At 37.4% G+C, this 12,964-nt stretch overlaps 2 protein-coding genes across 4 annotated transcripts in view; both read left to right on the top strand.

The window, feature by feature from the left end:
• Positions 1 to 10,705, top strand: part of LOC114669635 (butyrophilin subfamily 1 member A1-like) — a 37,617-nt gene extending 26,912 nt beyond the window's left edge. For 2 of the 3 annotated variants that reach the window (XM_051922318.1, XM_051922317.1), the window contains exons 9-10: positions 6,999 to 7,025; positions 9,457 to 10,705. In XM_051922318.1, coding sequence (XP_051778278.1) covers positions 6,999 to 7,025; positions 9,457 to 10,013 — 584 coding nt within the window. In that variant the 3' untranslated portion in view covers positions 10,014 to 10,705. The remainder of the gene's footprint in view (positions 1 to 6,998; positions 7,026 to 9,456) is intronic. The other variant, XM_051922320.1, reaches the window with a different exon arrangement.
• LOC114644521 (cell adhesion molecule DSCAM-like) overlaps positions 1 to 12,964 on the top strand; it is a 647,203-nt gene that overhangs the window by 397,074 nt on the left and 237,165 nt on the right. The gene's annotated exons all lie outside the window — the stretch shown is intronic.

Genomic DNA, 12,964 nt, shown 5'->3' with positions numbered 1-12,964 from the left:
ATTCAAAGTTTGTGAAACATTTTGTGAGGTTGTGCCCAGTGGTCATGGCATAGAGTTGACTCTTACTTATTTTTGACATGATAACATTCTTTAATCCACATGATCAATTTCAGGGTCATGGGGGACTTCAAACCATCCCTTCCATGAAATAAGTTTAAAACAGGGTGCCAGTCTACCACTGGATCTATTCATACACACATCCATACATACATCCCTGCAGAACCAATTTTGAATCACAAAACAATCTACATTCATGTGTTTGAAAGGTTGGAGGGTAACTGGGCTATGTGGACTAAACCTTGAACAGGAAGGCACAGAGAGAATGTGGAACATCCATGCAAAAGCTATCAACATCTAGGACACCGCAGAGCCATCGCTAAATTGATGGCTGAACCAAGAGTTGGTAAAATGCTTTAAAGAATTGTGTTAAGTGAGAGCCTTTGCTCATTTGAATTTCCTAGGTTTGCACACTTGAATTTCCTAGTTTAACATATTCATATTATACACCAACATTGTGTCCTCTTGGGCTATTTAAAAACACAAGAGGACAACAAAAAAGAGTTGGGGGTTAGTAAGGACATACCATTTAATGTCCTGATGAAAATTAAAAAGAAAGATTAATTGAAGCAATCTGCATAATGAGATTTTCTCCTGTGGTCATGAAGAGGGTATACTTTTGATGTGGGTTCTGTCCTGCGCTAAAGTAGGTCCATGAGTGAATGCTGACTTCCAGTTGCGGAGCTGGTTATATATCCTGAAGTCCCCGTGAGGCAGAGCTTGTGGTGATCACACGAAAGTGATGTCACTCTTTGTCTGGTGGCTTCTCTTCCATTCTAGAGAAAATAGAAACTGTATTAGTTCTGGTGCATCACTTTTTTCTTTCCCCACAAAACGACCAAAGCCTTTATTAGTGAGACACTCACCATGCTCTATGTCTGACAATTGTTAATATGTTCTCATGTCATCCATAAATTAATTTTTTTTTTTATCTTGTGCTATGCAAAAACTGTTTAATGGATCTTCTTACATGACATGACATGTTACTAGTATGAACTATTGTAGCCTTTTTATTGAGGAACCCCACCAACATCCCAGAGTTGAAGCTGTTCTGTGAGGAGGAATGGGCTAAAATTCCTCCAAGCTGGTGTGCAGGACTGATAAACAGTTACCGGAAATGTTTAGTTGCAGTTATTGCTGCAAAAGGGGGTCACACCAGATACTGAAAGCAAAGGTTCACATACTTTTGCCACTCACAAATATGTAATATTCGATCATTTTCCTCAATAAATAAATGACCAAGTATAATATTTTGTCTCATTTGTTTAACTGGTTTCTCTTTATCTACTTTTAGGACTTGAGTGAAAATCTGATGGTTTTAGGTCATACAGTATTTATGCAGAAATATAGAAAATTCTAAAGGGTTCACAAATTTTCAAGCACAACTGTAATACTCAGATCACAACTTTAAGTTAGCCTTTCCTGTTTGGCTTACCTTATATTTGATTGTTTTTGTAACATCTCTACTATTTCTAACCCATTTTTGTAACATCTGTACTATTTCTAACCCACCTATCCATCAATTTTTACTGAAAATCAACACCTACTTAATTCAATTTATTTTGTTTCCAAATTGATGTCTGGAAATATACAGTAGAGGTGAACCCCAAAAGTTTTCTTAGAATTTTGTTAGATTGACACTGACTTGTACTGTACCTTGTAATAGTACGTTAATTTGTACGGCTTTCTGGGTTATAATATATTTTAAAAGTAAATGTAACTTGTTTTTTTCTGTTTGGCGGAATCATTGGTAATTTTATGTTTTTGGCATAAAAAAAAAAGCTGTTAACACACTTGGAATGAGCTGCAAAAAGTTATAGAATGTATGTGTAGTGTTATTCATTTTATGTTTTACTAGCAAAATACCCGCGCTTCGGCAGGAGAAGTAGTGTGTTAAAGAGGTTATGTAAACATATATATACATAAACATATATACTTATATATACATATCTACATATACACATATCCACATATATACATATATATATAGATATACACATCCACATATATATACATATATCAACATATATATACACATACATATATACATATCTACATACATACACATCTATCTATCTATCTATCTATCTATCTATCTATCTATCTATCTATCTATCTATCTATCTATCTATCTATCTATCTATCTATATTTATATATATATATATCTCTATCTATCTATATATATACATCCCCGTGCTTTGCAGCGGCGAAGTACTGCTTTTAAGTTTTTTACCAATAACAATTTGTTAAGGATCTGTTTTTTTGTGAAGCTGACTTCACACAGCCTCTCCGCTGTTTTATAAACGAACGTCATATAAGGTCTTCCTTTTTCGTTGCTTTGCCAACGGAAGCAGCTTTTTTATTTAATCCTGTTTTTACGATTGTTCTGTTTGTATATCACGTTGTCAGTTCAGCACTCTGGTTGTAATATGACCAAGCTGTGCAAGCACACTCTTGAGAATGCAACGTATAGTTGTACAGGAGAAAAGCAATCTTGCCTGAAATCAATGGCAACCTTTTGTAGGTCTATGAACTTAATTTAAACTTTAGGTTTACACGGTGCTTTCTTTCCGAAGTACCTGCACTCATGAATATGTCTGTATGCGTCAGTCGCTCAAATCCCCGCGGTCCACACCGGCGAAGTTCTGCTTTTAAATTTTTATTAAGAAGAAAAGAAAACCTTTTAAAATTGAGGTAAAATATACCAATAACAGTTTGTTAACCCTTTAACCGCCAACTCCCTAAATATTCCCCAAGCCAGGCGAAATCTGAACAATTTTTGTTTTTTTACTTTTTTACATTTTTTTTTACATTTTTTACATTTATTCAAGCAGTATTGACCACTAAATGTTGTGCAAGTTGCCAGTGTATACACGAAATCTATAAATGTAACCTGAATTCTCAGCTAAGCAAAACATCTTGATACCAAACCGTGCCCTTTTCAATGGTAGATACTGTCGAAACTGTAAGCGGCCCTTCCACGACAATAAACTTTCATCAACTGCAACTGACGGTCCTGGCATGTAGGGCAACTGAAATGCTTCAAATAAATGATCAATCAAAGGACGTAGCTTGAACAAGTGGTCGCGGTTTGGATCTTTCTTATCTGGCTCGTTTCTGTTGTCATTCAAATGAAAGAATTTCAGCAGCAAAGAGAATCGGTTACGTGTCATGACAGCTGCAAAAATAGGTGTTGCATACATAGGATCTGTAGACCAGTACATCTCAATATCTGGTTTTCTGATTATTCCCATCAACATCAAAATCCCAATGAATTTTTTCATTTCGTTTTCATCAGTGTCAAACCAAGCACGAACACGGGAATGTGGAGGTAAATTGGGATTTTTCTCAATAAACTGTGCTGCATACAGATTTGTCTGATGAACAAAATGTCTAATCAAATCAGGTGACACAAACAGCTCATAAAACTGCTCAGCAGTGTAATTGTTTACATCAACAATAAAGCCACATGTTCCCTCAAACGAATGCAGAAAAGGTAGTTCACCTCGGGCAGCAGCCCAGCTGAGATGCTGGGGATACACCCACTCAGCGCCGTCATCCGATGCGTCTTCATTCACAATATCATGCAGCGCACGTTGCTGCTCATCACTGTCACTGAAATCTTCTTCAGAACTGCTACAATCATGATCAGAACTGTCCAAAATCGCCTGCAAAGCCTCACTTGAAGTCAGTTTACGTTTCGCCATATTCACAGCTGTTACATGCGAATCACGTCACATGACCGGCCAAAACAACCACAGACTTGTCGAAATACAACGTAGTAATAATACCCACGCCAAACCGTCAGTTATACTACTTGCCAGGCATTCATATAACCACAGGCAAATGTGCCGGATAATTCCGGCAGTATGGCGCTAGCATTAAAACAGCGGTGCCGGATATATCCGGCAGAGGGCGGTGAAGGGGTTAAGGAACTGTTTTTTTTGTGAAGCTGCTTTCATTAGAGTGATCACTTCGAGCTTTAAGCCTGAGAAATCACCCCGTAAATGCACACGTTTAATTGCACATCTATCTATCCATCTATCTATCTATCTATCTATATATATATATATATATATATATATATATATATATATATATATATCCATCCATCCATTTTCCAACCCGTTGAATCCGAACAAAGGGTCACGGGGGTCTGCTGGAGCCAATCCCAGCCAACACAGGGCACAAGGCAGGAACCAATCCTGGGCAGGGTGCCAACCCACCGCAGTATATATATATATATATATATATATATATATATAGCAAAATACCCGCGCTTCGCAGTGGCGAAGTACTGCTTTAAAATTTTAAATAATAAACTGAGGGAAATTATACCAATAATTATTTGTTAAGGATCTCTTTGTATACCATGTTGTCAGTTCGCCCCTCCAGTTGTAATATGACCAAGTTGTGCGCTGAGCTTACTGTTGAGCATGCAATGTATAGTTGGCCATGTGAAAAGCAAATCAAGAACAGCAAGACCGCGCCAGCTGCGGAGCTCACCTCGGAGCGAAATGAAGTGAATGAAATGAGGTGAATGGGAGGGGAGATGATCACGTGACTCTAACACCCGCCTTAACTCTCCATCCCTCCACAAACACAGTCTCTCGGATCCCAACTCTCCTTTATATATATAGATATAGATAAATAGCAAAATACCCGCGCTTCGCAGCGGAGAAGTAGTGTGTTAAAGAGGTTATGAAAAAGAAAAGGAAACATTTTAAAAATAACGTAACATGATTGTCAATGTAATTGTGTTGTCATTGTTATGAGTGTTGCTGTCTTTTATATATATAATATACACACACACACAAATAAACATATATATATACATATACATATATACATTGTAGCAGATAGGCGTGTTGTCCACCTCTCGAACCCTCAGGTACCACTCTTCAGACCAGGTGAAAATATAACAACTATTTATTTTGTTGTCGTACCGTGCACAAAGCACTCCTTCCACCACACTCATAAACACAATAAACTATTTCTCAATACAATACTCTCTCCTCCTCGCCCAGACACTTGCCACCCTACCTCCCAGCTCAGCTCAGTGTCTGGGCTTACCCAGAGTTCTTTTATAGCCCCTGACCCGGAAGTGGCTCCAAGCCAAACCCACAAGTCCGTTTTCCTTCCGGGTCAGGGCAAAGTCCTTTTCTTCATCCCGGGAGCACATCGCTTCTTCCAGTCACGTGACTGGGATGCACTCCCGGGTTATAGGGCACACAAGAGCTTACTAGCCCCCCTACAGCGACTCCTGGCGGCCCCCAAGGTATCCAGCAGGGCTGTGTCAAAACACTACAAAGTCCATGAGGCCCTGCTGGAACTCGGGGCGCAAATATGCTGTCCGGAGGGCTCCTCCTAGCGGCCTGGGGGTGCCGACCGGAGTCCATAGGCGGTCGTCTGTCACAACATATATATATACATATCTACATATACACATATCTACATATATATATATATATATATACATATACACATCCACATATATATATACACATATCAACATATATATATATACACATACATACACATACACATATATATATATATATATATATATATATATATATATATATATATATATATACACACAGACACATATATACATAAATACTTACATATCTACATATATACACATCTACATATATTCACATATATATACATATCTACATATATATATATATATATATATACACACATATATATACTTATATACATATTTAGGTTTTGAGCGCTTGACCTTAAATGGAGCAACAGAGCCGAAAATGTTACATTAAGTATCATTAAACAAAGTGACTAGACCGTCAGTGCTTTACTGAGGTGGGGAGAAACTCACAGCATCCGTAAAAGTCGTGGAGAACTTGCTGGTAGTGGTGGAGTTCATTATGCGAGAGCAGTGAGTCTCACTACAAATGTTGACGGTTTGGCGAGGTGAGGAAGCCTCAGTTATAACAGGCATGTGATCAGAAATTTCATTGCTACAGACAGGTAAATCATAAGATAAAAGAAAGTCCAATGTATTTATGCTTCACACCTGTGTTCCCTGCATCTGATTAAAATCTGCAATACAAATAAAACGTTTTATTATTATTATTAAATCTCTTCTAATGTTTTTATTTCTGTTACTGCAGAGTAAGCTAATAACACTGCACTGGTGTTGAGCAACTGTTTAACACAGCATGGATGGAATATAGACTCCAATTGACCTCTTTACTGCTCTTTTTTTATTGTTTTATCTTTTTTGTTTAATTTTTAATTAATGCAAATCCAGTCAGATGGCAGCGATCTGTAGGTAAGACTAAGCCCGCAAATGTATAACTTTGCCCAGCAAATTGTATGTCTGAGATAAGGATTTGTAGACATTTCATGTAATGTTTCCGAACATGTCCATGTAATGAATGTTTACAAATCTCAAAACTGCATCACATCACGTGACCATGACAGTTTTAAGAAAAAATCCATTTATTGCTCAAAGCCCAGTTTTAATTTCTTTTTCTATTATGTAGAAACTTCTCAACTCCAGGAGGGCTTTTATTTACATTTACTTGTCTTGAGGTTAATGAAAAATGAATGATGCAGCAAAAAGGAATGTGACTAATGCTTATTGTTTCAAAATGCTTTTTTGTTTAATGTAAAAATAAGTGAAAGTTGTTTGGACAAAAAGAATGTGACCTTGCATATTAAATGATAATAACATGTTATTATTGTCAATGTACTGATGTTTATTTTGGATCTTTCTTCTCATGACTCCAGTTTGAGGTTTCGTACTCAACTGAAAACTGATTGACATTTAGACAAATACCTATTTTGAAGACTAAATCTTGGCAGTCACTGTCAAAGTGAATAAGTTTACTAACGATGTATTCAGTTCATTACCTTTAAAGATGTTCTAATGGGTCATTACTTACTAAATATTTTCTCTTTCTTCCAGAATGGGAAAGAATGCGCAAATCTTGTGGTAAGTAGTTTCTCAACTGAGATTTATTGTAACACAACATATTCAATCTCTATTATAAACGTTATAGTTGCATCAAGAATATTTGATTCCAACTAACATACATAAAGCTTTCTTAACCTGAGATTATTCTCTGCAGTGCCCCAGTGTTGTACAGGTGTTTGTTTTGTTGATACTGCATTGCAGGTTTTTTTTTTTGCATTCTCAAAATGAACTGTTAGGGGTGAGGGAAGACTGTCATGTGCATGAAAAGTTGTGAAGAGCCAAACAGATAGATAATACTTAAAGTCGCAGAAGTACATTTAGATAGATAGATAATACTTAATGTGGCAAAAGTAAATTTTTCTCAATAAAGACTACAGTGTCAGCACTCAAGGAATGTATTATAAAATTAGTACTTTACATTGCTGAATGTGACTTCTTGGTTTCCTAATTCCTTGAATACTTTTATTTCTAAAAAATACCACTAAAATAAGTGAGTAAAGCAAATGGAAAAAGAATAATTAATTTATTTTCCATGTCTGTTTACTCCAGTGCAGGATACTAGGGATTGGAGCCTGTCCCATCCGCTCTAGACAGAAGACAGAATCTGAATTTCCTTTTATCACATGGCACATTTGTTTACACACCTACACTCATTCTGGGCCAATTTAGTGATGCTAGTCATTCTTAGCTATATGTCTTCAGGATGTGAGCATGGATAAATCTTTTATTTATTTTCTGAATGGAAGCTGGGAAGAGTTGAAATGCCACCTTCAGGGCCATTCTGTGACTGAAGACGTATGCTGTCTTCTGTTATAAAAAAAAAAAAAACCTCTGCAAAGGAATATAAAACATTTTGTATTTTCAAGTGCATTTGCAAAGTTGACATTTAATATACAGAAGGCTAGAGTTTACAGTTGAGTGGTTAGGAGACTTACTGATTGGAATAAGAAACCCAGAGGTTGAGAGTGGAGAAACAGCTATTTGCAGTAGTATAGAAACAATGTAAAACGCTTTCCTGTTGGGCTGTATAATAAAAATGAAAACAGTTAATTGGAAAAATATGAAAATAATATTGAGGCACAGTTTTGACTTGTCACTTATTGGTGTCATTTATTCAAACTGAATGTTTACATGAGCCTTCTTGTATAAGATGATTATTTTACTGGGAAAATAGTTTAATCCAAATTAACCTACAAATTAGTAGGTTGAACAAAATTAGTAGGTTGTAGAAATATTTAGCAAATGTTTTCAGTTTCAATGACATTGTCCTAATACTTAACGTTGTAAAAGGTTTTATTCAATTAGATAATATAAACATGTAACATGCAATTTAATTCTCACTGAATTACTAATGCACACTACTAACAATAAGTTAGGTTGCATAGATCTGAGTGTAGCCATGATAGGAAAGTTTCAATGTAAAACCTATTATTGGGCAGTATGGTGGAGCAGTGGTTAGAGCTACTGCCTTTCATTTCAGTAGTGCTTGGTTCAAATCCTGGCCCTAGCACTGTCTGTGTGCTGTTTGCACATGACGTCCATGTCTAGGCAGGTGTGTGTTGCCTGATAGCAGCAGGTTTCAAAATTGGATATTTTCTTTTAGCAGAAGCTGTAGCCATGTTCAACATGTTAGGCATGTTCAATGACAGTGTTTAAGATTAATATTTACATAATACATCTCCATAATACAAGCTGATCGGGCTTTGTGAAGTGCAAAGGAAGTATAGATTTTTTTTTTTTTTTTTTTTTATTTTAACAACAATTATTCTATTTGGGTGTATACAGAGTGTTTAGTAAAAAGATTAGCATAACCCTTTCGACTAGTGTGAAGTTTTACAATAGTCAAATGTCCTCTTAATTCAAAAATGTATTGTTTAATGCAGCTGCAGAGCTTCCTTAATACAATCAAAGGGGTGAAACTTTTTTCTGATGTGTGGTCATTTTACATTGGTAAAATTTTTTCACCAATTAATTTTCATTTCATTTCAGTTATTGTAGTTTTTAAAATAGTTGCCTCTTCCAAAGTTAGCAACTGTGAAACCGCCCACAGGCTTCCATTGGACGTTTCTAGCTGAGGAATTTTTTTGTCTTGAACTCCTGCACACGTGTTGGAGCACATAAACATTTTTATTGATGTCTGACGTTCCTCCACCACATTTTAAATAGTTCTTTTCTAAACTTTAATACTGATGTACTATTATACTTTGCTCTTCAGGTTATTTTTACTAATGCATTCTTTGTATTTCACTGCCTGTGCTAGCTAGTAGGACTGATTTTGCTGGTTATCTTTTCAATTTTTTAGTTTGTATCTTAAAATCAAAATGTGTAGACTAAACAAAGAAAAAATAGCTTAATGCAGTATCAATATATTGGTCTTGAAAGTTTGGAATGGATGATCAGTTAATCTGCTCCAAACAGCACTGACTCTTCCTCTCTCATCTCTCTTCAGCTCGTGTGACTCTGGACCCTGAAACTGCACACCCCCGCCTTGTCGTGTCTGCAGATGGTCGTTGTGTACAAAATCAACATAAAGATCAGAATGTCCCTGACACTCCACTCAGGTTTGACACCTGGCACTTTGTCCTGGGGAGGGAGAGTTTCACCTCAGGACAGCACTACTGGGAGGTGGATGTGAAGAAGAGGGCTGACTGGTATTTGGGTGTCATCAGTGAATCTGCACAGAGGAAAGGACGAGTGAGTCTGAAACCTCAGTCAGGATACTGGATTGTGAGGTGGTATAGTGATGAGCTGACTGCACTGACTGACCCTGAGACCACACTGCGATTGAGAGCGATATCTCAGAAGGTGGGGGTGTACCTGGATTGTGATGAGGGGCGCCTGTCATTTTACAGTGTGGAGGACCGCTGGCACATCTACACCTTCAATGGAGGTGTCACTGGGAAACTGTACCCGCTGTTTGCACCTGGATGTGAAGGAGAAGAGCTGGAGATCCTGCAGCCTGGAGATAAAACAAACAACTCTGATAAGCACAAGGAGGTTGTCTAACAGAGATTATACCACAGATATTTTTTATGGATTTGTTTTTAAATCTCTGCAGTTTTGTTTCATGAAGAATTAATGTGGATTGCCATTAAGTGCAGTGCATTGCAGCTACTAGACTTGTACTCTCATGTGTTTGCTTTGTATCAGTGTTTGACAAAACTAAGCCAAGAGACAGAAGTGCACTGCCCGGACACTTGAACAAGATAAGGTCTGGTAAGGAGTGGGATAACACATATATCATAGACTTTGAAATGAAAAAGAATATTTTAGTCATTTAACATGTGCACGTGTGCTTACATAAGACAACAATTGGGCAAGACAAAGAGATTTTATTGTGTTTAATTGTATCAGTTCTTCTGTCTTTACTTCATTTGACTGACATTTAACCTGCAAGTAGAAAACTTTTGGATATCTGGATCTGTTCTGCTCTCCAGAAATGCTCTCCATGTGCAGTTCAATGAAAAATGATCAAGTTTTGGTTTAAGACAATGGAAGAACTTTCATCAGTCTCCTGAAATGTGTGTGTTGTAATTTGTTATCAGTCAAAGTCAATCATTCAGATTAATTTTAGAATTATTTTATTGTATTCTGGCATTAACCTCCTGATATTCCCAAGATCTGTTTGACCAATACAACTTTTTCTGCTTAATTTTCACAAGAGGATAAAACAACAATAAAATCTTTAATGGAAAAGATTAAGGTTAAAAGTGCTTATTTTTTTACATTTATATGAAAACATTTTAAATTAAGCATGTCGTGCCAGCAATACTGCATTTCAGTTCCAAGTTTCAGAGTTTCAGCACTTAATCATTCACTTCACCAAGCAATTATATAGAAAGTACATATGAAACTAAAATTGTAGTTCTGTCTGGCATTGTGTTATGCAGATTACAGCTTGATTCATTTATTTCAGTTCCATTGAGATTTATTATACCATAAAGTTTTTATGGCTTTAAACACGTGTTAATTATTCTTGGGCGGACTGGTGACTCTAAATTGCCAGGGCTGTGTGTTGTATCAGGTATGTTAGTGCACACACACAAAAGTGAAGTGTTTTATTAGCTTAGAAGCATTGCTGCTGGATTGGATTTGTAGCAGGTGTGGGGAACAGCCCAGACACAGACAGGTAGACATGATGGTTTCACCACACACACGTTTATTTACAATATTATTTACAACAGTGAGCACAATCCCAGTGCCTCGGCACCAATCACCCCTTAAGTCCTGGCCACACAACACAATGCCTTCACAGTCTCTGGTCCGCCTCCACTCCTCTCCACCGAGCTTCGTCCTCTTCCACCCGACTCTTGCCATTGACTGGAGGGAGGCCGCCCCTTTTATTCACACCTGGATGGGGCTCCAGGTGCTCCCCGACACTCATCCATCGACACTCCCTTGTGTGGCGGAAGTGTCCCTGATCCTCTTCGCCCCAGCACTTCCGGGAGTGGCGGAAGTGCTGAGGGCCAGGGCTCCCAAGGCATTGGGGCGTCCCCCTACAGGGTTGGGCTTCCAAGCCCTCTACCCGTGGCCCCCAACACAACCAGGGCAGTCGCCCCCTCATGGTCTGGAGGAGGCACAAGCCCTCCTCCGGTCCTCCTGGGCGTCCCGGCTGGGTACCACCCCCAGCCGCGTGCCACACAGGGTGGTAACAGTGTAAAAATATATTTAAGAAAAAGTATGTAGAGATGGTGCCTTGGATAATTTTGAGAGTTACAGCAAATGTTTGTTTGACAGCAGACTACAGAAAATATGAAAGTTAAGTAATGACTGCTGTACAGGGCTGCTGGCAAACTGTCCAGGTGAATGACATTTTACCAAAGGCTTGTGATATTCCTGTTGAAACTGAGAATACATAAAGCAAAGAAGGAAATCAATTTAAAAGAGAAATGTGGGTAATAATTAAAATTGGATCTTTCAAAATACTGCCACTTTTCCTAAGTATGGTCTAAAAACCAAGGACATAAGACAGAATTTGATGAGATTTTGTAGATCACAATGGCAACTTCTCACCAGACATTGCCAGTGGTTGTTACAGTTATCAATAAAAACATTCTACTTTTGATAGCTGGCATTCTCACATTGTTCACCATTTTTTCCAAGTCTGGATGCTTTCTACAGAGTTGGTGCTCTTAAGAGTAATCCTAGATAAAGAGCGTCAGTTATTAAATTGTAGCACTGTTCAGTGAACAGCCAACAAAGGGAAAAAAAACAATGAAACCATTCCTGGTAATAATTTTTTTTTTATTTTGATATTTTTTTTTATTAATTTTCATTGTAATCATTCCATACAAATAGATAAATTTATAACCCAACAAAATTGAAGACAAATCAAACCCCACCCCTGAGAAGGAGAGCTTAGCTAAATGAAAATTGCTTAGGGCTTTTTAATAAGGCAACATTAAACAAAAGAAAGGGAGAAGTAAATATCTATGTAAATAAGAGATGGAGAAGGGAGTTAAATGCGGTAATAGTTATTTCTCTTATTCTAAAATAATATTGATTAGATCCTGCCAGGTTTTGAAAAAATTTTGTACAGATCCTCTAACTGAGAATTTGATTTTATCCAATCAAATAATATAAAACATCGGTTTCCCACTGACTTATCAGAGGAGACTTAGGATTCTTCCAATTTAACAAAATAAGTCTGCGTGCCAAAAGTGTAGTGAATGCAATCACCGTTTGCTTGTCCTTCTCCACTTCAAGTCCATCTGGAAGAACACCGAACATGGCTGTTAATGGGTTAGGAGGGATTGTGATACCAAGGCTGTCTGAGAGGCACTTAAAAAGTTTTATCCAAAATTCCTGGCAATAATTTAAAATCTTTTACTGTAGAGAAAAGCCAAGCAAAATGACACCTTTTATTGGCTAACTAAAAAGATTACAATATGCAAGCTTTCGAGGCAACTCAGGCCCCTTCTTCAGGCAAGATGTAATCATTACATTAAGTGTGGTAC

The sequence above is a fragment of the Erpetoichthys calabaricus genome, chromosome 2 (genome assembly GCF_900747795.2).
Source record: "Erpetoichthys calabaricus chromosome 2, fErpCal1.3, whole genome shotgun sequence".
NCBI lineage: Eukaryota > Metazoa > Chordata > Cladistia > Polypteriformes > Polypteridae > Erpetoichthys > Erpetoichthys calabaricus.
This window is presented reverse-complemented; position numbering and strand designations above follow the sequence as displayed.